Raw genomic sequence first — 25066 nt, 5'->3', positions numbered from 1 at the left:
CCATTCCCCCATGTTGGGATCGCCATCCCAAATATGATCAATCAGAAAAAGTACTCCTATCAGGATAGCTGGCAATCCCCAGGCAAATTTGCTGTAAGCCCCGAAACTATATTCAGAGTCAGCTCGATTGACCGAAGTAAAGTCTCTCCACAGGTGATGGCTCATTGCCAATAGCCAACTGAATTTGGCCAAATAGAAACAATTTATAAGGTAACCTGTAATTTGAGTACACAACAAAAAAAAGTATATTTTTCAATAGTTATTTGTATTATTTTAAATAATTCAACTTCATACCTTGTAGGGCGCACAACTGCATAGGTAGTTGAACGGTTACCAGAAGTAGATGGATAAAATACATAAAAGTTGTTATCATGTAACAGATGAAGCACTTTCCGGGCAGATTTCGGAGCTTTCTAACGTAGAGATACACTGCTATTGAAAGAGCCAAGAAAACGTTGGACAGCAACGTGACTGCAGATTGTTAAGAAAATATATGGGAACAAGAAGTAATTCAGGTATATAGTAACTTGTCTTACGCTCTTTACTTCCTGGTACCTGAAAGTATGGACTATCATAATAATAGTAATAATGGACGGCAGTCACAAAGGACTCTGCGTTGCCTGAAGTAAACTGATTCGGATGGAGACAGTCATATCCCCTAAAGTTAATCAATTTGGAACTATTAAGCAATACACTCCCATTCTAAAGATATCAAGTTAGTCAAGGAACAACATAGAATAGAAATAAGGACGAACCTCGAACAATGTGAACTCATCTTTTTTCCAAATATCTTGAAACCGCATTCGATCTCTCAACACGATAAAATCCTTCCTTTAGCAAGTTCCTTTTCACCACGGATCCATTGCTCAGTAACACTTAAAGAAAGGGATTAATCTCTCTCTGTTCCTTCATCAGGCCATTGGTGCATTTGTCATTGTATGCATCCCAATCCTTAAGACGACAGCAGATCCATAAGCAAGGCTTTAGGTGACAGACACATCCTCGTAAGTGGCTCTCCGTAGGTTCAGTAAATTCCATCTCCGTAGTTATGTAATTATATCGGCCAGTCAAGTTGACAGGAACTTCGAGGTCCTGGTATAGATAGGAGCCGTTTTGTAGCCTCTGACTGGACGTTGTATTCACTGTCTCGAAAAAGTGGCAACCGGGAATGTCTGCTTTTGCTCTTTGTAGGATAATAAGCTCAATAAATGACCCGAAAATAGTGGAATAAAGCCTCATTTGGCGTTGGAAAATGTTTAACTAATTCCCTAATAGCCTTTTAATTGGATTTATATAGCTTTCTAGAAAGCACGACTTTAAAAATACAATAAATAAATATAATATATCAAATGATTTGCTATCAATAGTCCTTCGGGAATTTGATTGAAATAATTTAGAAATATCAGTCTTAGTCCCAATCAAAGAACCCATTAGGGGACATAATTAATGGGTGGGTCTGACACATGTTTAATGGGCTCAGAAACGATCTGAAACTGTAAGAATGTATTAAGGTTTTTCAAAATATTAATATTTTGTTTTATTCAGATGACTTTACAGCTGCCACTTGAACGATTGATAAGTGTTGAGAAAAATTATAAACTGTGAATCCAAAACTGTAGTAAGTAAACGCATATAACCTAATATTATATATATATATTTATATCATATCAGATATTTCAGCACCGATATATATTTATTTTATAGGATTTTAAAATATTATCGTTGAAATTTGATAAAAATCTAAATAATATATCATAAGAATGAATGTTTTATATATCTGTCGTCAGTTGTTTTTTTTATTTTGAGCACATCAGATCGATTCTTAATAACCAAACTTCGGAAAACTGACAGGGCAATGTGTCTTCCTCTCCTCTTATTATTTATTTAGTTTAATTAATTATTAATATTCCCTGAAAAACCGAAAGTAAAATAAATTTCCACATAACCCATTGAGCATAAATCGAAGTTTATAGTAAAACTCTCTCAGCTTCGCTTGTTTTTTCTTCCACATGTTTCAGTGTGTGTGTAATTTTTATTAAATGTAGCTTTAATTTAGACAAATAAATTAAGAATTAATGATATAATAACTATGGTCAACATACATATTATGCAAACGTGGTCGCGGCGTCGATGAGCAAAACCGATTGTTAATAAAAGTTCCTGTAAAAATGCGCAGATCTGAACACAAAAACAAGCAAAATGGGGAAAGACCTCGTTGATGCGATGTTAAACAATGAATAGAACGTAGAGAAATATATGGATTCGGTTTGATTTTAGTGCTGTGTGTGTGTGTGTGTTGAGTGTGTTGTGGGATGACTAAGTCCGATTCCATCGGACTGTGTGGGAGAGTCTGAGTCGTCACTGGTGGCCAAGTCGCTCATAACATGTCCCTGAGCACTTCCTTCTGGGCAGCGGTCAGCTTCTCCGGGAACTGGATGTCGAAGGCCACCAGGAGATCTCCCTTACGGGTGGTGTCCTTGGGGAAGGGCAGGCCGTATCCCTGGATCCGCTTCACCGTGTTGGGCTTGATGATCTCCTGCATGGTGCTGATGCGCAACTTGTCGCCGGACATGGTAGGAACTTGGAAGACAACGCCGCACAGAGCCTGCAAAGAAACAATATATAACATGTATTTCGATGTTTTTTTATTTATTTCCGTTCTTGGCTTATCAATCAAAATGGTCAGCAAATACCCCCGCCAATAACTCAATTTCGAACCCAAAATGAACAAACACAACCACATGAGTCCCACTGTCGAGTGGGATCTATCAATCTTTTCTGGGTAATCCTGTTTGTGTCCCCCCCACCAATGCCTCATGATTTTTTCTTGGCTCCTTGAAGCTTTCATTCCGCCTTTTACTTGGAAGGTCCTGTGTTTGCCTTCGTATCGAACATAACATTCGTAAATCCTTTTTTATGCTGCCTAATTCGTGTTTAAACATGTTGTTGACACGATTCCATGTCCTCGTCCATTTGGTTGGCCCCCGTGTTTGCTTTTCCTTTCTTTCGCTTTCCAGACACTTTCATTGATACTTCTTTGACATACGATTCGTTTAATTGGCCCACTAAAAGATGGGCATCAATCAGGTTTTGTCTGGGCCAAGACATTGATGTGGCTTACCCAATTAATTTCCAAACAACTTGGTCGAATCTCCCAATTGAGTATTTTCCCCCGGGAAAGCTTTTCTTAAGTTAAAGATTATATAATTAAAGGTTCTTGCTTGCAATAAATATATCAATGAATTTCTTTGATTTGATTTGTATCTTATCTTATCGTTAAAGTGCATTTTTTTTCTAGTAAAACGATTCAATACCTGGAAAAACTATTACTCATGGAAAGTGCAATGCTTAAGTGGAATAAAAAACGATTTGATAAAATATTGATTCAGATAAAGAACGCCCTAAGTGTTTACATTAAACAAATAACAAGTAAACTACAGTAATACATTAACAACTTTTCCAAAAAACTTCAGTTACAATTTGGTCGATTTTAAGAAAGGCAAGAAATGGCTATGCCTTAACAAGATCCTTATTTGTTTATAGTATTTCGATTTATTTTAAATTTTATTTTTCTTCATTTAACAAATTTAGTATTTAAGAAACCAACATTTCAATAGATTGAAACAGAAGTGATATATAATCCTATACTATACCCTTTGGCTTGCCTTGTTAGCATATGTCAAGGCAAAATCTGTTCTATAGAAATAACCCAGAAATATGACAGATTGTCCGCAGTAATCCTTTCGGGGCCACATTCCAGCACTCTGAGCTTGGTAATGCCTTCATTTTTCAAAAGCCTCGTTCCGAACCCATAAACAACCAATAACTGGAATGTCAAACCCTTCCTCAACAATGATTTATGAGTCGCACAAAAAGGGATTTGATCTATTCCCGAATATCCGGCCAATCCCCAAGATTCCTATCCACGACGGCTGATATAATACTTTACGCCATGCCATAACTTGTCACAAGTGATTTGTAACCAAAGAACTTGCCGGACACGTGTTAAATAGTTGTCAATGTGCTCTGAGCCTCACCCAATAAAATACAAATAAGATATAAATTCAGCGCAAAAAATCACTTCAAACATAAATAAATAGCGACAAAACCAAAGTGCACACCTTATGAATATTTAAACACATATATATATATCTTATTTATATATAAATTGTAGGTACATATGGGCGTACTTTTATATCTGAGATCGGGTATTGAGCGAATTTAAAGCGATGACAACATAAACTGATGACGACAGACCCAGAAACGACAACAAAAACAACGATAACAACCTGTCCCCATGATGACGGCGACCAGCATCAATATTTTTTTAATGGAAATGTTGAAAATGTTGTCGCAGCCAAAAAAAAAAAAAAGAAGCCAAAACATACCTACATAAAAATGTATATATAAATCTGTAACGCTTAAATACTTTGCTACCTTTTACGGAAGCTGAAGCATAAAAAAGGCTGAAGTAAAACGGAGGGAACAGCAAAAAAAAAAGGGAATAAAACCGTGAATAGCGATTCAATAAAATTTTGCGAGCATTTCCCATCGGTGTATCTGGGATCAAGCCTAAAGAGAGTTTAGATAAACCGAAACTGGAACTCGTTTGCCAGGCCCGGGAAAAAATCTGGGGAAGAGAGATATCGTCGCTAAATGATAAATCTAAATGTCGGCTTCAGCTTAACGAAAAGTTTCAGGCAGTAAACATAAATTTCGCCATATATTTTTCGGCTTTTTGTTCACTTTTCTCCTTTTTCCCCCTTTTTGCTAGAGACTGTCCCAGACAATTACTCTCGCTGAATGAAGTGAAGGTTTAGGCAGGAGTTTTTTTCGAGAAAAACAAATCAACAACATTCAATCGCATGTCATAAAGCATTATTCTTCTGGCAATTTTTTTCGTGGACCCCTCCAAAAAGCGTTTTTCCTCCTCCCCATTGACAACTGTCATCAAAATGCAAACGAAGTTTTCGACTACCAAATGCTTCTGTATAGAGCTTCCTATTTTTAGATTTTTTTTTTATTTCGGTGGACTCTCTCCACTCGGAGCAAATCATTTTGCTATACAACCAGGCTACCAATCGAATGACAATGCCACTGGGCAGACAACGTCTGGCCATCAGTTACAACCATTCCCTGGTCCTGCTGGTGAGTCCTGGCCATACTCGTACATCCTTGAATTGTTCATCAATTTTAGTTTGCTGCATTTGCGAGAATTCTGACGCAGGCACTCGAAAACAAAAACCATTGTTAAATTTGATTTCCATTTCGAAAATATATGTATACCGCTAGTCAGTGGTTTACACAGAGGGAAAATCTTGAATAATTGGGAAAATTTAATAAATATAAAATAAAGTATTTTAGATTTTTTATATTTAGAATTTGGAGTATGAATTACGCCTGTCACTGGTAAAGAGGTTACATCGATACTGTAGGTGAAGAATCATACATAAATCGACATTTTAAGCCAGCGATACATATATCGATAATAAATCGATATTCTGTAAGATTGTTAACGGTGTAAATGAAGCTCTCAACATTAGTTGTAGGAAATTAATATACAATTCTTTCTAAATTTATTTTAAATGATCGAGAGATAAAAAGAATACACTTCGAATAAAAACATTGTTTTATGTTTATGATTAATAATTTTAAAGTTCGATATATTACACGTTTTGATATTTTCTCTATACTGAGTCTTTGTGGATATAGTAAAATAACACACATAATAATATAGTCGATCGTTATGATGATAAGGGGTCTTTGCTGAAAATTGTATCAATTGAGTACTTCGAGCCGGATTGTTTTCCATCTGAACTTTTTGAGATCAAACTGTTCCTACAATGCTTTATTTTCTTTGCACCACATTAGTTATTAAGTAGTAGAATTTATTTTTAAAACAAACCCTACATGTTTGAAACGTGCTGTAGATTCAGCCAAGTCCATATATCACCGGCCATATGCATAAAAATAATATAACACCAAAAGCGAAGAGCAAAAAATTAATTCGAAACTCATTGACTTGAATTTTATCGTAAACGACGATGATGTAATTTATGGGTCGCATTAAATTTACTGCTGCAGCGTCGAAGGCAACAACAAATTATGACAGAAAAATTGAAATTTTTGTTGGCAATTATGTGGATGAACATATATGGAGAGCTTCAATTGCCTTATGGCGGGCTGCTTTATTGAGGCAAACAGAATCTTGCGAGAGAGTTTGTTAAGCATGTGATTATAAAAATTAAGATTTATTGCCTTAAACAAACCAGTTTGGGGAAGGCTCTTTAAAGGGGAGCAACAAGTGTCTTTTATAAATTTACATATTAGATTAATATTAATTAAAGAAAGATTAGATAGCAAAATTAGGTACCAAAATACTTGTATACAACTTTTTGCCAAAACAAATGCTTGTCGGAAAATTTATATTTCAATTACAGCCACTATTCCCATTACCCACACCAAGCCAAATAACCGTGTCAAATACTTCTATATAGAAAGAACAACATGACACTTTTAGCTCAAACCAAATCCGATATGGAATTCATAAATTCAAAATAGAGCCACGAAAACATTTGGCCAACTATGCCATAAGCGGCGTGGGGACCGAGCGAGAAGCCCAAAACTATTTACTAAATTTGTCGCACTAACAAGCAATAAAATGTTAAAAATCCCCAACCGAGCCAAGTCAACTATTTAATCTACTTAATGCAATTAACAATTTTAACATGACTGCAAACTCAGTGGCGTGTCATTTCAGTTTGTTCGTCTGCTAGTTTTGAGAATTTCAAAATTTTTGATATTTTCGCGGTTTGTTTCTGTTTGGGTTTTCCTTTACATTTTTTTTGGACCTGACCATATTTGCGATTTTAAGTGAACAAACAAAAAATGTTGTGCGAAGTTTTGCGCGCTGGCGACTGTGTAAAAATTTAACACCTCAGTGGGAGCCGCTACAAAGCAGATTGCTGGCCAAAATCGTATCTACTTCTCCTCCCTCAATCTCAATCCCAATCTCTGTTCTGTCTCCGTTAATTGAAACTTGACCATGTTGACCAATTTGGCTGGGTGCTTCGGAGCTCGTCTGGTCACCGCGTATATGGTAAATTTGCCATAACCATAATGCCTGCCTGATTTCATTACAATTTGATTTAGGCACTGGCTGCGCCTCTAATTGGGCGCCATACTGTGAGAACCCAACCGCAGGTCGCAACTGAATACCTCTGACAGAGATTGCTCTAAAGAGCGGCCTTTGGTTTTGCTTAAGAGGTTACACAAATTGGTTATTAAATTTTATAGAAGCTTGTCCCAAATCTTTAAATTAGTGTCATAAATATATGCATTTTCTATGTAAAACAGAATGAGAGGTTAGTCATCTTCAATTTTCTTACTCTTCTTATACTTCGAAAATAAAATATGCTAGTAATTATTCACAATTGTTTATATATTTTCAACCAACTAATCAATACACCTTTTGACAGCCCTTTTAATAAGTTAGTTAAAATATTGTTACTGTTCGACTGAAAATTCTAATAATAATACAAACGCCCCTTTATCGTATTCACTAGTCAAGACTGCTAAAGTTTCCCGTTTTCCTGTTTCGTGACTTGGATACTCCTACCCTTAATAGATTCACAATGAAGGCCGCGCCTAAAAATGGGATTAATCTTATTATGTTATCAGCTAACATCTAATTTAATGGTTCATAAAACCCTATTTCAAATGTCAAACTCAATGCTCTCTAATGCTTCATTAAGCTTGTTTCATTCCCTTTTTAAACTATTCTAAATTGTTTGCAGTTTAGTAAACTTCTTTTACTTCCAGACACTCACCTGTTTGAGCGTCAGTCTCGCCGTGTAGCGCAGATCGCTGCCCTCACGCTTGAACATCGCGTGGGGCTTGTCCCTGATGATGAACACAATGTCGGCGGGGATTTTTCCTGGCGCCTGGTCGCCTTCCTTTTGGAAGGTGACCTTGGTGCCGGACTTCCAGCCTGGCTTGATGGATATCTGCAGGACTTTGTCCTCTTTGCGGGAACTACCATCGGGCTGGACGACGCGCCGGGAGATTTTCATTTTCTTAACACAGCCGTGGTAGATCTCCTCGAGCGTCACGTAGAGATCATGCTCGACGGGCGGATCCTGCTTCTGTTCCTTCTTGAATGGCGTGTGCACATTGAAGGAGTGTGACCTGAAAGAGGGCCTGCGAGAGATTAGCAAGAGCTCGGGAGATGGAGAGATAGACCAACCTGAAGGCACTCCCGAGACCGTGACGGGATCCAATGCCACCGAAGGGCGATGAAAAGAAGTCGGGTTCCGTGTCCAGATCAAAGACGTTCTTGTCGAACAGGTTGTCGCCCATGTCAAAGAACGAGGCGAACGGATTGCTGTTGCCGAAGAACTGAGCGAATGTGGCACGCGGATCTCCATGGAACTGATATGTGAAAGAGTTGGTCGAGGGACCACCATTTCGGGTTCCTAAATAATTAAGAATAAAGAGAATTAATTAATTTAATAAAATTAATTCAAGAAATAACAGTAAAGTCAACTTACCGCCACTCTTCAGACCATCCTCGCCGTATTTATCGTACACCTCCCGCTTGCTCTTGTCCGAAAGGACCTCGTAGGCCTCGGCAACCTCCTTGAACTTCTCCTCGGCATTGGCGGCTTTGTTTTTATCGGGATGATAGCGAAGGGCCAGTTTCCTGTAGGCCTTTTTGATCTCTTCATCGGTGGCAGTTTTTGGCAGCCCTAAGGTTTTATAGTAATCTTTACCCATTGTAGGTTCTTTGTGTGTGTGAGAGCGGGTTCTATATATGTAGGTAAAAGTTAACACTCAAGTTCGCAGTACTCTAAGATCTGAGAAATATAATTTAATTATTTTACTTTAAATATTTAAAGAAAGTTTAATTGACTCACATATAATATCAGTATCGGTATTCCATATATAACAAAGGTTCATGCAGGACCTGCTTAGTTGCTATGATACTGCTCCAAAGTTTTCCTCCCTTTTTCCACTCTATAATGGCACATGCATCTTGTCGGTCTCTCGCTCGTTCCGTAGCTCTTTTATCAGCAAAGATCTGCAAAGAAAATCAGCAAATGTATATTTATTTAGACGTATATCGGTGCGTATAGAAAGTTCCATTTGGCCGCAGGGGCTGGGATCACCATAAGGCGCGTCACAGACCCTGGTCTTGTTCAATGCTGAACGGCCCACGCCTTTTACTAAATTTAGATCGCCCAGCTAGCGAAGTATTTTTTCCGGAACATTGGAACATTTCTATGCGCACTTTTCACCCTTTCTACTCTTATATCTGTACCGATGGATACTTTAAAATTAAATATTTCGAACGGCTTTTGAATGCAAGTTAGAATTCACTTTCTAAGTGTCTATCCATTTCGACAAGCGGAACATATATACATCAGTAAACAAGGAAAGTCTCTTAAACAATTAAATATGTTCTCGTATATGTACAGCGAAATATTTCTGGTGTTGAATTTATAATTGAAAATGATTCTCGAGCCAATTTGCATTGACCTTAACATTTCTGAAAGATCTAAAGATCTGTGTGTGTCCAATTGAGTTTAACCATCTGAGCCATCTGAATTAGAATTGACGATGACATTTATGAATATTTCGGAGACAGCCCCAGATCGCCGGGGGTTGGGAAGGCGTCAAATCCATTAGAACTTGATTAGTTGACATTTCTATCAAAAGGCGCTGAGACAAGTGTAATATAAAACGGTTCCTGCTTCGACTTGGCCTGCGGTTTCCCCAAAAACAATCAATCCGCAACAGATCACCAGACCCTTCATCTTGAAAAGTTAATCAAGTGGGGGCTTTGATAACATTATGTGATCGCAACCACAACAGTCAGGCCGCATTGATCGTCTGGAACTTAAGGAAACTAAGTGTATGAAGCTGCGGTTTCCACTTGAACACGTGATTGAGATTTCAAACGGGAAGGAATCACTAAAGTTCAAGATTTAATTTAACAAGAAATTTAGTTATGGGGCTCCAAGGCAAGTGTTGTTAATGGTAAGTTTGATTACGTGGTACCCGTTGATCAAACACTATTGGTGATTCCAAACCATTAATGTTGCTTACAGTTAACTCAATGTCATGATACCCTAGAACTTAAAACGAATATGATGCAATAGGTTACTACCCTACACAAGTGTGACTCAACCCACTCATTCACTCTTTGTAAAGCCGGTGTTATGGGCTATTTCAGCTTCTTAACATCCTATAATCCACAATAAACACGATCGCCGATCGTCCCCTAATTGCATTGAAGGTCTTTCATCGCTCAAGTTCAAGATCGCATCCCGAATATTCATTAATATTCAAGATGTCAACACTCTGGCCGGCAATCCATACTCAAAACAGATTTTAGCCTTGGGCTCATCTGATTTCATCTTGGAATATCGTTTCATAAGCGTAAATACATATAGCGGAGAATATGCGAACTTGTTGCTTTGACAATTTTCAACAGCGAATTATCCGATGCCAAATTGCTGAGCGAAATGCCTGCCTTGAATTGCAATTTTGAGGATGTCGCAAAGAGTGAGGGGGGGCCACAAGATATGTGAGCTATTGACAGCAGACGATTGATGCGATCAGCGCCATTCCAATCCATTCCAGACATTAGTCAGCTGCATTTTGCATATAATTTGCCAGCGGATCGTGAAATCTATTCCGGATCGGTTCATCGATTCGTGCCAAATGTGTGCAGATTGAGCGAGTCGCCAAAAGATTTGAATGGGCGGGGACAAGGTCACAGAGAGAAAATATAAACACCGATAGATATAGGAGACTCATATTGAAATGTGTGTTTTCCAACATTCTGTCAGCTTTTGCTTTTCTTTTATTCAAAGAAAGTTTTTCGCTCTTCCGTTCGGCCAGCAAATAAAGATAAATAAAATATGTGTTATGCAAGGCGGGATTGGATTATTTTGTATGTTTTATGCGTTCGCCACACATTCCTCTCATATTATATTGAGTGTTTTTTGTAGAGATTTTTGCAAGAGTTTAAATAATTCCCTTTATAGCTCTTCATTGAATTATTGGCCATATTTTCTGGCATTGTTTCGTGTAAAATTACGAGCTTAAGGTGGAAAATAAAATCATGCTGAAATCGAAATTATGGGCATCGATACAAGTACATATAAACCCGATTTTTTATGGAGGATCCTACCCACCCAGCTGACAATTACAACATGTCTCACTGTCGTTCCTGAGTGGGTGGTTTCCACTTCCGCATAAATAATTCACCAGACACTGGCTCATTTATTGATTACAGAATAACATTTGTTTAACAATTTATTGGATACCCGCACATATTGCATTATTTGTGAATTGCTTTTTCAATGTTTTCATTGTCATTTCGCTTGGTTTTGGCTTTCGAATTTGCATTCGCATTTGAATTTCGCAGTCTTTCCATTATTTCTGCGCAGCATTATAAATTGTCGTAGGTTATGAGAGGCCAAATGAAAAACGGAGGGGGCGGGTGGAGGATGGGGAATGAAAATGTTTGTGTCGTCCCCGGATTGCACTAATTGAATTGAACTTGATTTATTAATGCCCCGCTCCGGCTCGGCAACTTTAATTCCCATTTCGTGTCTCTGTGCCCGAGAGAGAGGTGGCGAGTTAAAATTAAAAGAAACAAAATTTAATAATAACCGAATATCAAATTGTTGCCCCTGATTTATGCCCTGGGCTATTCAAATTTTATATTTATTGCTCTGGAGATCAAAGTCAAATGGCTAGGGGTCTGGATATTGTGGATAAAGCGGTCACTAATGCGACACTCACCAATTTGTCTCCTTGGATAAATGAATTTCTAAACCCATTTGAATTATAGTAGTGGCAGCTCTCATAAGCCACAGTTAATTATTTTTGCAAACAGTAAAGAGAGTAAAATAGTTGTTTTAATTAGTGTCTCGCATTGCTCACTTGTTCACTGCAGTTGCTTATTTACTCACTTGTTCAGTTTTTACAACGAAGACCTACATTTCAAGATTCAAAGCATGAATAAATTTGTATTAAAAAATTTGGTTCTTTAAAACAAATAATAATAGTAATAATAAAATATTTAATGACATATTGAATTAAAAAATAAACTTTGTATTGTTTAAATTTATAAATTATTAAATTACATTAAATTAATTTCGGCTTCCACTGATTTTTTACCCCGCATCTTGCAAAAGAATTGCATCTGAACAGCTGATTAAAAATGAACCCAGTGAACAAAAATAGGTAAATTGATCAAAGTGAACAACAAAGAGTAAATAAAAAGCAACATATTCACTGGCACATTTTGGCGTTCATTTTTTGTTCATTTATCCACTAGCAACCCAACTAGTTTTAATATTGAAAAGTATATAAATTCCAAGGTTTTTTTGATTTGCTGTTATTTAAACTCTAAATATTTTGTGCTCAAGATATATACCCTATCAGAAACACTTTATACATATAAATTATAGGCATTTTCCTGTAAAAATGACAGTTATTATATATTGTTTACCATATATAAACATTTAACATTTAGTTAATTTTACAATTAAATTTCCAATAATTTGTATTTCATAATACCACATTTGTAACCCTCACAATTTGCTGTTTCAAGGTTGATCGCCCTCCTGACTCTCATTCAACTCCAAATCGCCAAAGTCCAACCACTCACTCTCGCTCTCTAAGAGCAACGCTCAAATCACCTTTTGTTGTTATTATTTTATATTTTCAAAGTCAACAACAAAACCCATTCATTGTCAACCCCGTGGCTTTGTGTTTATTGCTTTTTGGAATCGAACAAAAAAAAAGAACTGATCAAGCTCCATGAAGTTTATTCACCCACACTTGGCAGAACACCGCCGAAAATCGCAAATTTGAAATGGAGAAAAACGAGTACGACAAGAATCCAAATATTTGCCATATCGTTTAGGCAAGGCAACATTAGATGACCAAAAACAAATAACCATCGGTACATTATGGCACACATTGGGGTGGGTGTTTCTAAGCCGCAAATCTGATGCAAAAATAGGTCCAATGACTAAGCGTCTTTACCTTTGGCCGTACAGTAAAATCTCCCACACATAATCGTCAGCTAAACATTTTCGATTTTGGAGAAATTTTTTTGTTTTTTAACAAATGAATCAGCATCTTAAAATTTGGAGAGTGATCTGTGCTCTACGCGAGGCTGGGTAATTCCTTTCCTCCAGGAGAGTTTATCACTATTAATGCTGGAATTTCATACCCATTTGAGATCTGCTCTGAGAGGAGCAGTGATTTCTAAGCAACAAAATATTTGTGCAAATATTCCATTTCCATTTCCGTTTATTTTGGTTTTTAAGCAAACACAAAAACAAACAACAATTTGCATAGAATAACTATTAAGGCGAACATATTGTTTAGAAGATTTTCGAATTTGAATTTTGTCTCGCCGAAATTTGCATTCTGGCAATGAAAATGAAAAACTTGTTTTAGCTGGTTAGAATAAGTGTGAGAGTTGATTTTCTTGTTGATTTTGTTGTAAAATTAATTGAATAAGTGAAATAGATTGAATTTTGAGAAATACCTCAGCATTATTTAAAACTCAACTCACTAATTTAAACGAACTTTGCAGTTATCTTAAATATTTTTAATGGCCTGCTAAAGCTGTATTTTAATTTCCGCTCATTTAAAAAGCATCCATTAATTAATATAATTAAAATAAGCTTTTTTTAGCATTGCGACAGTGAAAATGAAATTAATCAATTGTAAAGACAAAGGCGCGAAAGTGTATTTCCTTGTGTTTGTGTTTTCTTTTCCCCATAATTACTTTGCTTAATTGCCCCTGGTCTTCTTCTTTTATTTTTCTCTCCCTCTTTCCCTCTCTTTGGGAAATGACGAATTTTGCATGTGTTTTGAGGCCATGCCCCCGAGTCTTCCGCCCACCAAGCAGCTGTTCAAAGAGTTGTACGTGTAGCCGCACTCCCGCGGAGGCCGAAAAAGAGAGTGAAGAGCCGTCAGTCTTCGCCTCGCTCTTCGCCTGTCGAATGTGTCATAATTTATAAATACAAAATACAAGAAGAGCCCGCTCACTAGGGTCCAACTAACGGTGCGAACTGACAAATTCTGGTGTGATTATGATTAGCAGCAATCACTGAAGCTTTCTGGTGTTTCTTGTTGGATTTTTGGCCACTCTTTGGTGGCAATTTGTTGCCAATTGGTATATAGTCTATTATATAGTCTTTATATACATATATACATTTTTTTCGCTATATGCCTTCAATCATAATCGGCTGCTGCCTTGTGTGTTTACTTTTTATTTATGAATTGTGGCCAGCTAAATTTGAGTGGTTGAAAAATGAGGCAATAGTGGCATAGACAGCCAAAAAAAAGTGCCATAAAAAGCAGACACGACCGCAAGAAATAAAGAGGAGGAGACAGCTTTATAATAGATTTTTTTTTTCTGCCACTAATTTGGATGTCTGTTGAGTTAAATGTTAAATTAGAAGGCTAGGAAATTTCTCATATATTTTAGACCTAAGCATCATGGAAAAAACCTAGGAAATTTACTTTAAAGATTTTTCACAAAATCTAGAAAAGATTTGCTTTGTTTTAAGAATACTCCTTCAAGCAAATCCAAAAGTTTTCATTTATTTTCGATCCACCCTGTATATGCACCTTTTCCCTAACCGAATTTTAAACAAATCTTTTCACACTTTTCTCACACACACATTGTGTGTACACAGAGAACAGAAAAGCCCATGAATATTCCAAAGAATCGGCATGAACATTTCGAAAAATAATCAGCGAGCTGGGCAAGAGCGAAATTTGGTGAGAAAAAAAAAACATATACACAAAAATAACTAAAAATGCTAAAAATAAAACTTATTTAAAGAAATGAAACCATGAAAATTCAAAAACACACAGGCCAAAGCCAAAAACGATGGCAAATACAAAAATATAAATAATAAAGGCGAGCAGCGACGAGCTGAGCCAACCGTGAAGAAAACGTGAAAATCGCTGGCTTTTGGACTTGTGCAGATGTATACGCGGCGTATACTTTATGTAAGGTTTTCTGGGTGCACTCCACCAAATCGATCCTGGCGACAACTTGACTTTCCTTCTGTTTTAATGTTTCTCTTTATTGTTGTTTTTTTTTTAAGTCCATAAAAAGCACTTTACAGCACACACAATTGTTTACGGGTTGTTTAAATGTATGCGGTATATGTATATTTTTGTTATTTTGCTTTGACCACATTTGGCAACGATACGAGGCGATCACGCACACACACTCACTCCAGCAGCAGACTAGCACACACACCATTGCACCATAACACACACACACACAGCCAGGCACTGCAAGTCCGTGATTAATTGTCATTGCAAACCAATAAATTTGGGGGACTCCTTACAATTGACGGCGCAGCTTGATATGGATTTCCGATTCTCTGATTGGAGATTTTCCACTTTTTGCTCTCTTTTTATAGATACTTTTTTAAGAATTTTTAAATTATTATTAGCGCGGGCTTCTCGCTGCCAATTTGCCGCAATAGACCGTTAGACAACCGACGACGCGACGACCGAGGAAAAAGCAGCTAGCAGCAGTGGAGGCGACAACGCTTGGCACTTACTGAACGATCCACCACCGACTGGCACCCGTTCGAGCAGCAGCACCAGTCCACACCACTTGCCACAATCTTCTCCCTCGCTCTGTTGGATCTCTCTCGGATCTCAGAGTACCCAGTCTGACGCATACGGCTCCCAAAGAGAGCTGAGCCCCGAGAACCGAGTTAAAAGTGAGAGGTCTGCCCCCTCCTAACGATCTGTTTTGTTTTCTTTTTTCCCCTATTGCTTTTTATTTCTTCGTGACCGCCGCCACATGTAGCCTAAGTACGTACGGTCGAGGAGGAGCGGAAAACTAACGAAAATCAAGTACAACAAGAAAGGAAGCTAACTTCGGCACGCCGAAGTTTGTATACCCTTGCAGATTGGTTTTGATGTTTATTTTATAGATTTAAATGCTGAAAACACTCACAAAACAGAGTTTCATTACATTTTACCTATACTTATTATGTTTACAGTTTGACAGTTACAGTTTTACATTCTCAGCTTTATATATTTTATACATTTACCGATCGCTTCTATGGCAGCTATAAGATATAGTTGTCCGATTTTTATGAAATTTATACCAAAATTCTAGAATAATAAAAAAAACGTATATCTCAGAGTAAATAAAAATGCGTTGAAAAACAACGAAGCTATAATTTTATTTCTATTAATTTCTCGATCGTTCCTATGGCAGCTATATCATATAGTCGTCCGATTTTCATAAAATTTTTACCAAAATTCTGGAATAATATAAAATGGCTATATCTCAAAAATGATGCAAAAATATTGAAAAACAGCCAAGTTATACTTTTTTTTCTAAAAATTTATCAAACATTTGTATGGCAGCTATATGATATAGTCGTCCGATCCGGCCCGTTCCGACATATATAGCAGTGAGAGCATATAGAAGACTATATGCAAAGTTTCATTCAGATAGCTTTAAAACTGAGGGACTAGTTTGCGTAGAAACAGACAGACAGACAGACGGACAGACGGACAGACAGACAGACGGACAGACGGACAGACAGACAGACGGACAGACGGACATGGCTAGATCGACTCGGCTGTTGATGCTGATCAAGAATATATATACTTTATAGGGTCGGAAACGTCTCCTTCACTGCGTTGCAAACTTCTGACTGAAATTATAATACCCTGCAAGGGTACAAAAACTGAATTGGACTGACTGGTCGTCGTCGGCGGACGTTCCATGCGAGAACCGCGATCGCCACCGATTTGCGTTATGCGTCATACTTCGGCGCACGAAGCTTTTTCCCATAGGTAAGTCGAGAGCTTTTGCGGCGACGGATCAAAAAGTAGGCAAAGCGGAATCGAAAACCAGTATTCCCATACGCTATAGATTGGGGTACCTATATTTTTTGATCTAAGTGTTTAAATATTACTAAAATATACGATTTTTTTTTAATTTGTTAAATATATACATGATTTTTTCCATGAACATAATAACTAACAAAAATAACTTAATTATTGTTTAATAAATCGATTAGCCATGTTGTTGGTAAATATAAAATATTCAGGATATTCTCTATACGAATGCTCCGAGGTCCCTAAAAATATTGGCTAAATAACTGAAAAGACAGTGTGGCTACAACGCTTGGGATTGCTTAATTAAAGGTCCAGCAGTTTTAAATAATTAAAATTAAAGATTAGGAAGCTACAAAAGTTAAATCCATGTCTTACAACTGGCCTTCTTTGGGTCATTCCCGAAATGGCTAATATCGCCGATATTTTTAGTCATTCGTAAAGAAAATAGTCTGAATAAGGTCTGCGATGGGGGTGTTAGCTGGTGGCTGCAGGTTGGGTCATACTTTTGGTCGGCTCCTGCTTTCTTTCTGCCTTTGGCGCCTCCTCCAGTTCATCCTTCTTCTCTTGATCTGCTGGCAATTGAATATTAACCGCCGCCAGGGCTTCACGTATCCAAGCGGGAATAGGATCCGACTGAAAGTGTCTCTTCATGAATTCCCTGACAAAGTGCGGGAACTCATCCTTCTGTATTGCCTCCCGCATGATTCTCATCAAGCGCAGCTGATAGGCAACATTGTGGATGCTTAACAAGGAGCAGGAAACACTCTCATTTGTTGCAATGTGATGTAGATACGAGCGTGTATACCGCTTGCAGGTGCTGCAGTCGCAGTCCTTGTCAATGGGTTCCATGTCCATTTTGTACTTGGGTTGCTTAAGGTTCAGTTGTCCACTGTCTACCAAGGCACAGCCAAAGCGAGCTGTGCGCGTCGGGAACACACAGTCGAACATATCGATACCGAGGGCGACACACACCACCAAGTCCGCTGCAAATCCAACGCCCATTAGGTACCGGGGCTTGTCCCTCGGAAGGTAACCAGTGCACACATCCACCATCCGCCAGAAGTCATGTTTGCTCTCGCCGCCACTTAAGCCACCAACAGCGAAGCCGCGCACCTGGCGCTCCATCAGAGCGGATACGCAACGCTGCCGCAGAGGCACCTCCAATCCGCCTTGGACAATGGGGAATAGAGACTGGTCGTCATCCCGGGCATGCGCCTCAATGCACCGATCCACCCAGCGTATGGTGCGTTCCATGGCTTCCTCCACCCTGGGACCCGTGGTTGTTGTCTTCACCACGTCATCCAGCTGCATCATAATGTCGGCGCCGATGGCATTTTGGATTTGGATGGAATGCTCTGGCGTTAGCATGCATTGGCTGTTGTCAAAGGGCGATCGGAAGTTGACACCGTGCTCATCGATCTCGGCCAACTGCAGCAGGGAGACCATCTGGAAGCCACCGGAGTCGGTTAAAATAGCCCGCGGCCAGCCCATGAATTTGTGCAGGCCTCCGGCCAGCTTTAGCGTCTCAATTCCAGGCCTTAGTCCGAGGTGGTACGTGTTGCCCAGCAGAATTTGGCAGTTCAGCTCGATCAACTGGTCTGGCAGGATCCCCTTCAGTGTTCCCTGAGTGCCCACGGGCATGAACACCGGCGTATTCACCTCACTGTGCCTGCGGAGTGCAATTTGTTGTGAGCATTAGTCAGATCTCTTGGGGGCTCAGATAACTCACCGTAGGGTCATTAGACCCGCTCTGGCCTTGGTGACAGAGCATTCCGCCACGACCTTGTAGGTCAGCGGAGGAATACTTCTCGGGCTCATTAAATGTCGCTAAATGTCCAAGGAAATGCTTGTTAATATTATAAAATGTTTACGCGAAAAAGGCCGGCGCACGTTTTTTAATCGAAATCCGTGTGGCCAAAGCTGGCAAATAACTTCCCGTCAAGCAAAAAATACTGAAATTGTGTAAAATAATACATTTGCGGTATATTTAACTATAAAAATTGGTTTAAGATCGTTATTTTTTTATAGCATACAGTGGTGGCCACTTAAATAGTACAACATACCTTCGATCAGCTTTAATAAGATTTTTTCTTCGATAACTCATAAAATACAGAATGAAAAGTTAAACAAAAAAATTGTATACTCAAATATGGATGGAGATTTTAAACAAAATTAACAAAAACTTTTTAGTTAACATCAGTAAGAGCTTTAAAATAAATTCAAGCATGTATGTCTCGAAAAGGAAATTTATGAATCACAGAAAATATATACCCAGAAGAAAAAAAACGAAATAAGCCCCCAAATTTTGGATAAAAACATAACTTCTCAAATTTAAAAATGAAATAACATGATTATTATGATTACTTTGCAGCGCCTTAAAATTTACCATATCATAAATCAGCATTTAGTTTCTTAAATTAGGTAAGTTTAATTGAGCCACCCTTCTTTTATTAACTATTTACATTTATCTACTTCAGTACATATGAAATGATCACCACAAGGTAAGGATGTGAGGCCGAGGTAAGCATTTAACTAATCTATCATCTAGTCTAAAGGGAATGGAAGTAAACATGGCTTAAGGAACTCTCAGGCGTTATCATAACGCTGCTTCATCATCTTCTTGATGTAGGATTTGTAGTCGCTACCGGGAAACATTTGTCCTCCAGCCTTGTTTCCTAGGCCCACGTTGTTAGTGCGTCCGTCGGCCTAAGGAAGATGGAATAACAATGGAAATGATTTAAATTCACCAATTGGGATATTATGCCTTTACCTCTATGATCTGGGTGCGACCCTGGTTCTTTTTACCCAAACCCTGGCCCTCTGACCAGCCCATCTTTTGCATGAGGCGATTGCCTACATTGCTGGAGCCGATGGGCATGGCGGGGGCTTGCCCAACGTTATTCGTCTGCCTCGTCTGCAGCGTCTTCATGTCCTGCTCGAAGAGCTCCCGGCTACGATTCGGTGGTGGATCGCCCTCCCCGTACTTCAGTCGCCGCTCCTTGGCCCGGTCGCGATACCTACAGCGTCACAAAGAAATCGCATTAGGAATATTGCAAGTTCAGTAAGTTAACAAAAGCCCTTACGACAGTCCCACTTCGTTGCCACTTTCTACGTAGTTTTGGTTAAGTTTGGCCAAGTTCTCCTTGTGCAAGGTGGATATTTTCAAGTGCTTCTGAAGGATGTCCAACGACTGGAAGGCACGCTTGCAAAGTTGGCAGGTTAGCTTTTGGAAATCCACGTAGTCCGCTTCGTCGGGAGCTGCCCTTTGGGAAGCAGCGGTAGTAGTGGCTCCGACTCCGAATGAGGGTCCAGCCGACTCATCCTCAGAGTCCTCGGATGTTGCGCCGACGGCGTTTGCTAGTTTACTGAGCACCGGTAGTCCCACCTGTGGCACAAAGTCTGCAGTCTTGGCCCCCCGCTCCTTTTTTTCGAGGAGCGAGAATCCCAAATCAGCATAGCCCCCTCCCTGTGAGGCCCGGGAAGTGCTGGGGCCTTCATTCTCCGGTAATATTGGCTGTGGCGTGGCCACCGCCGTATAGTCTTTCTTCTGATTGAGCTGCTTGGCCCACTTTTCCATGTCCTTCACTATCTTCTTGGCCACCTTGACCTTGTCGTGCTTGTTGCCGCCGCCCTCCTTGTCCTTCTCCTTCTCCTTCGCCTTTTTGGCCTCCTCCTCCTTCTGCTCGGCATCAGCCAGGACTTCTTGGAGAGCCGCCTGCGTGGAGGCAGGGGTGGCCAGGACGTAGGTGCTCCTCTTCTGGTCCCAGTACAGATACGCCCCCGTTTCGTTGTTGTAGTAGTACTGCGAGTGGGCGTCGTAGTAGAGCCCTGTGGTGCGGTCGTAGTAGTACCCCGAGGTCTCATCGTACTGATACTGCGATACATCGGGAGTGGCTGCAGGAAGAGGAGATTGTTAGGGAATACGGCGTTCATGCTTCTGTTTCCACTTACGGTAGGTCTTTCCGTCGTTCCCCTTGGGCACATTCAAGCCCTGGGCAGTAAACGAGGCCTTTGCCCCTGCAACTGCCATCGCTGCTATGCTGAGCGGGACCTGCGAAGAATGCTTCTTCTGCTGCCGCTGTATGGCCGAGAGCGCCACTGCAGCTCCCGAGTTGGCCTCAGTCAGGTGCGGATTAACGGCCTGCTTGCTTATTTCCTTCGTGTAGTAATCCGTGTAGTACTGGACGTAATAGGCATGCTCGACCGGATTCGAGGCATAGACGGAGGCACTGTAGGCGGCGAGGCGTGGGACATCTGCCAGGGTGTAGCTTCCATTCAGTGCCGAGGCTGTCATGGCCGTAAAGCCTGCACTAGGTCTAGCTGAACTGGAATCCGGCGTGGAAAATATTTTACGATTCTCGGGATCCTTGCAATAGGAAACCAGCACTGGGAAGACCGAGAGTTCGAGTATTACAAGAACAGAATTAGAAATTAGGAATTAAAAAAGTGGATTCTGAACACTTACCTGTTCTGCCGTCCAGGGATAGCGGCGGGTTCAAGGCAGCCAGCCCGTTGTACATATTCATCGAGTCGAGGAGAGTGTCGAAATTCAAATAGCAGATGCCCCGCGACGCCTGAGTCAAGGTGTCCCGACTGATCTGCACCTTGCTGACAGTTTTCGCCATGTCGGAGGACAAGTGCTCCTGGAGGGCAGTGAGCACGCCCTCCTCGTTTGTCAGCGCGTCCAGGTTACGCAGCATGATCTCTGCATTGGGAAAGCGTGGCAGTGGTTAGTGGGGACTTAGCTATGTAGAAGATTGGCTGGGGAGAACGGCATATTGAAAGATATTGCTCATGGTGGATATACTTTTTGTGAGGAGGTCGCTGACTTCGTCGATCCCCTCGCCGTCACAGGGAACTGTGTTCTCGCTCTCCGCCCGCGAGGTGTTACACATGAAGCACTGCAAGCGACGCTTGAAGTTGCTGGCACCACACTGAAGAAAAATAAGCATTACATTAACATTGACAACTCTCGTATATGTATTCTTTCGGCTAGAACTCACCTTGATGCAGGTCCAGTCCGCCGTACGAGTGTGGCTATATTGCATGGACACTTTGTGGTCGCCCAGCTGGAGCTCGCCCTGTCCGGGAGAGAGGAAACAGAAGAGAGTGGAGCTGAATTACTGACTCTGAAGCTAAACAATCCCAAGTTTCACAGACTACACAGTCACCAGGTTGGTTGCTTGTGTTTACGGGGCAACGCGCAGGTGTCGCCGATGCCGTGCAGCTGAGGCTCTCCGTATTCTGAAATAATGGCTTTGAGTTCAGTTCTCTTCACGGGATCACAGAGAAATTTTGACTAGAGGAGCTTAAAGATGGAGGAGAACTAACTCTGAGAACTAAACTCAAAGGCATCGACTTTTGGTTCAGCCGCCGATGCCGATGGGGTTTGCCTTCATTTCGCTTTTCGGCTGATTCAAGAGGATTTACGTTTCTTGTTTGTGGTTTGTAGTGGATACCTGAGTCAAATCCATCCATTGTTGCGCCTCCTCAACGGTTTTAAACTCGACAAATGCAAAACAGCGTGAGGCACCTAAATTTTAGATAGAAGCAGATACGAAAATGTTTTTGTCAAAAAATGTTGTTGGTTGTTTTAAAAGCATTGTAACATTTTTGGGGATTGTATTTGTTTGGGTTCTGTTTTTAGTGGAATTTTAATGCTGATGTCTCGTAAGCCAAGTCTAAATCCTACTCCGAACTCTTTCCTGGTCACACAATACTCACGCTTTTCATTTATTTTTCCCGCTTCACTAATGTAAATCATATTTATTTCGCGGTTTTGTTACCCACCTGTCGGCTGCTTCCTCATCACGCGTATAGAGGCGGGCTCCATGTTGACATTGATCAGCTCGCCCATGATCTGTGGGTAGTATATGTACATTAGTTATTTCCCATCGAATATCCACATATCTTTTAAAGCTTTTACATCTGCTTCTGTGACGTCTTTCTTCAAGCCGAAGAGTATGATGTGGTTGGACGGCTCGGTGTTGTTCTGGTGTTGCTCGTGTCTCTCCCGAATCTCATCGGGCTCATCGCTGACATCGTCCGAGGAATAGCGTCTATCTCTAGAATGCTCTCTAGAACGCTCCTGTTCCCTTATTTTGTTCTTGTTGGCCATCCCATTATTGTTGTCATTGCCATTATTTCGACTGCAATTACCAAAAAAGAATTCATTTTCTGTATGAAGATTTTGATTTCAATCTTTTGTCGGCAAAACAGTCACCAGTTGTATTAAAATCTACACGCTTCTCTTATGTTGAAAGCAGTATTTGTGGGCTTTAAATAAAAGGAAGTAAGCTAACTAGGCTAGCCGAAGTTTGTATAACCTTGCAGTTTGTAGTTGGATCATTAAGAATCGATTCCTATGATATGATAGCGAGAGTAGCCAGAAGACTATCTGCAAAGTTTCAATCAGACAGCTTAAAAACTGAGGAACTAGTTTGAGTAGAAATGGAAAGTCGGACAGACAGACATGGCTAGATTGACTTGGCTGTTGGTGTTGATCAAGAATATGTATAGTTCTTCATAGGGTAGGAAATGTCTTCATTACTACGTTGCAAGATTCTGACTAAAATTAGAATACCCTTCAATGAAGACATTTACTAGAATTTCTTCAGAGTCCTACACTTCTAAGTCCCGAGTCTGAGCATGAATTATGCATTAGGTAATTTATGAATGAATTCATGAACGATGTTCCCTTTAAAATCACTCACGTTGCCTTGAGTACACACTGTGTGAGACTCACACTTGACTATAGAGCTTCCATATATGTAAACTAAATACTAATTTAATCTATCTATCGTGTCGATGTGTCTCACAAAAAGTAGGGTTTCTTTACATTTTTTTAGCACCTCTTTTATGGAAACTATAATCCCTAATTAGGTTTTTATAAATTTATGACGATATATTCGAGTTTCGACATTTTTGAGTACCAAGTTCATCCGTCTTACCTGTCGCGCTCCAATTCCTCTTCATAATCGTCATAGCTACGCTGTCTCGACTCTCGATCCTGGTTCCTCCAGCTGTCATAGCGATCAGGCCCATCCTGCTCCCTGGGATCGAAGCAGTCATGCTCCCATCGATCATTCCTGTCCGGATCAGGGCGGTCATAGTTGCTGCTTCGGTTTCGGCGTTCATAGTGGTCCCGTTCACGCCGGTCGTAGCAGTCATCGTTGCGATGCTGGTGGTAGTGATCAACGTGATTACGCGAACCGTAGTGGCGTTGATCCTCCTGGTAGTCCTCGTTGATCAGATCGCGATATAGGTCGCGGTCTGGGCTGGGGCCGTGGTGGCGTCTATAATGCGATGAACGGTCCCGGCTGCGGGATCGGGATTGGCGGCGTCTGTTCCGTTCTCTGGAAATCAAAATAACATTATTGAAGCAAATAATAATAATACGTAGGCAAACCATCCTTACCTGGATCGCGAGCGGGAGCGGGAGCGACTATATCGCCTGTGGCTCAGATCGTTACCGTTTCCATCGCCCCCGGAAAAGCTGCGACCGTACCGAAAATCCATATCTAATGAGAATTGGTAATTGGTAATTACATTGAACTCTCTCGCGTCTCATTTGCAGTCTTACTTGTTTGTCACGTTGCTTGATGCAGGAGGCGGAAACTAGTTAAACTTGCTCGCTCTCCTTGCCAGTTTTTTTCATTGAGACGGAAACAAAATTGAGTTCTAGGCACCGAAAAGTTTTTGGCAAACACAAATGAAAAATCTCGGCCTCCTTTAGGGCTGCCAAATGAAAATGTGGCCTTCCCCCTAAAAAATCTCGAACCGTGGAAATTTTCCCCTAAAAAATCCTTTTGGTTCGTGGACGAGACATCAAAAATACTAAAAAGTTGCATGGCGTTAGGAAATAAGGCAAGAGGACACTTTGGTATTTTCAGAGCGGGAAAAAAATATGTAATACCGTTGAAAAGTAAATACGATTCAATTTTATTTTTCAATTTTTTAACTGTTATTGTCAATGTTATGAATTGGAGAACAATTTTTATTTTCAATTATTATTTTAAAAATGAAAAATATCGGTTATTATTTAACTTTTATATAAAAATTAATGAAATGAATTATTTTTTAACTTTTTTATAAAAGTTAAATAAAAAGAATTAAATTCAAATATTTTTGATATATTAAAAAA

The 25066-nt window shown here is 40.0% G+C and overlaps 3 protein-coding genes and 1 long non-coding RNA gene across 8 annotated transcripts; 1 reads left to right on the top strand and 3 right to left on the bottom strand.

The window, feature by feature from the left end:
• Positions 1-1988: 1988 nt before the first annotated feature.
• On the bottom strand, positions 1989-15930 carry LOC108074444 (dnaJ protein homolog 1). 3 transcript variants are annotated; one of them, XM_017166483.3, is made up of 6 exons: positions 15888-15930; positions 8916-9079; positions 8550-8855; positions 8246-8474; positions 7830-8199; positions 1989-2605 (listed from the first exon to the last, which is right to left on the bottom strand). In XM_017166483.3, the coding sequence occupies exons 3-6, from the start codon at positions 8773-8775 to the stop codon at positions 2378-2380; spliced, it is 1053 nt and encodes a 350-aa protein (XP_017021972.1). In that variant the 5' UTR covers positions 8776-8855; positions 8916-9079; positions 15888-15930; the 3' UTR covers positions 1989-2377. The 3 variants fall into 3 exon arrangements, with proteins under 3 accessions (XP_017021972.1, XP_017021971.1, XP_017021973.1); XM_017166482.3 differs by lacking the exon at positions 15888-15930 and adding an exon at positions 15402-15838; XM_017166484.3 differs by lacking the exon at positions 15888-15930 and adding an exon at positions 15402-15838 and having other exon boundaries at positions 7830-8187.
• Positions 12730-15160, top strand: LOC138928053 (uncharacterized). Of its 2 annotated transcripts, none has more exons than XR_011444538.1 (3): positions 12730-13004; positions 14736-14820; positions 14885-15160. It is a non-coding gene; the product is annotated as an uncharacterized lncRNA (long non-coding RNA). The 2 variants fall into 2 exon arrangements; XR_011444539.1 differs by having other exon boundaries at positions 12731-12906.
• A 1058-nt stretch (positions 15931-16988) lies between the features above and the next one.
• Tgt (tRNA-guanine transglycosylase) lies at positions 16989-18843 on the bottom strand. Its single transcript, XM_017166488.3, has 2 exons — positions 18653-18843; positions 16989-18592 (listed from the first exon to the last, which is right to left on the bottom strand). The coding sequence occupies exons 1-2, from the start codon at positions 18739-18741 to the stop codon at positions 17398-17400; spliced, it is 1284 nt and encodes a 427-aa protein (XP_017021977.1). The 5' UTR covers positions 18742-18843; the 3' UTR covers positions 16989-17397.
• A 410-nt stretch (positions 18844-19253) lies between these two features.
• Positions 19254-24670, bottom strand: LOC108074434 (RNA-binding protein 5). 2 transcript variants are annotated; one of them, XM_017166471.3, is made up of 13 exons: positions 24506-24670; positions 24341-24443; positions 23874-24278; positions 22850-23072; positions 22714-22783; positions 22383-22456; positions 21927-22004; positions 21731-21857; positions 21389-21628; positions 20875-21309; positions 20007-20817; positions 19694-19940; positions 19254-19629 (listed from the first exon to the last, which is right to left on the bottom strand). In XM_017166471.3, exons 2-13 carry the CDS (start codon positions 24439-24441, stop codon positions 19510-19512), a joined length of 2931 nt encoding a protein of 976 aa, XP_017021960.1. In that variant the 5' UTR covers positions 24442-24443; positions 24506-24670; the 3' UTR covers positions 19254-19509. The 2 variants fall into 2 exon arrangements, with proteins under 2 accessions (XP_017021960.1, XP_017021961.1); XM_017166472.3 differs by lacking the exons at positions 22383-22456; positions 22850-23072; positions 23874-24278; positions 24341-24443; positions 24506-24670 and having other exon boundaries at positions 22714-22761.
• Between the last annotated feature and the right edge of the window lie 396 nt (positions 24671-25066).

Source organism: Drosophila kikkawai, chromosome 2R, assembly GCF_030179895.1.
Source record: "Drosophila kikkawai strain 14028-0561.14 chromosome 2R, DkikHiC1v2, whole genome shotgun sequence".
Taxonomy (NCBI): domain Eukaryota; kingdom Metazoa; phylum Arthropoda; class Insecta; order Diptera; family Drosophilidae; genus Drosophila; species Drosophila kikkawai.
This window is presented reverse-complemented; position numbering and strand designations above follow the sequence as displayed.

Bases quoted from the DNA above. Each gene is read 5' to 3' on its own strand.
- LOC108074444 (XM_017166483.3), bottom strand. From the start codon at position 8,775: ATGGGTAAAGATTACTATAAAACCTTAGGGCTGCCAAAAACTGCCACC. The intron at 8,475-8,549 runs GTAAGTTGACTT...TTAATTATTTAG, and splicing joins GGATGGTCTGAAGAGTGGCG to GAACCCGAAATGGTGGTCCC. The intron at 8,200-8,245 runs GTTGGTCTATCT...AATCTCTCGCAG, and splicing joins GGTCTCGGGAGTGCCTTCAG to GCCCTCTTTCAGGTCACACT.
- Tgt (XM_017166488.3), bottom strand. From the start codon at position 18,741: ATGAGCCCGAGAAGTATTCCTCCGCTGACCTACAAGGTCGTGGCGGAA. The intron at 18,593-18,652 runs GTGAGTTATCTG...TGCACTCCGCAG, and splicing joins GCGGGTCTAATGACCCTACG to GCACAGTGAGGTGAATACGC.
- LOC108074434 (XM_017166471.3), bottom strand. From the start codon at position 24,441: ATGGATTTTCGGTACGGTCGCAGCTTTTCCGGGGGCGATGGAAACGGT. The intron at 22,784-22,849 runs GTAAAAGCTTTA...TACTACCCACAG, and splicing joins AAGACGTCACAGAAGCAGAT to ATCATGGGCGAGCTGATCAA. The intron at 20,818-20,874 runs GTAAGTGGAAAC...CTCTTCCTGCAG, and splicing joins GAACGACGGAAAGACCTACC to CCACTCCCGATGTATCGCAG.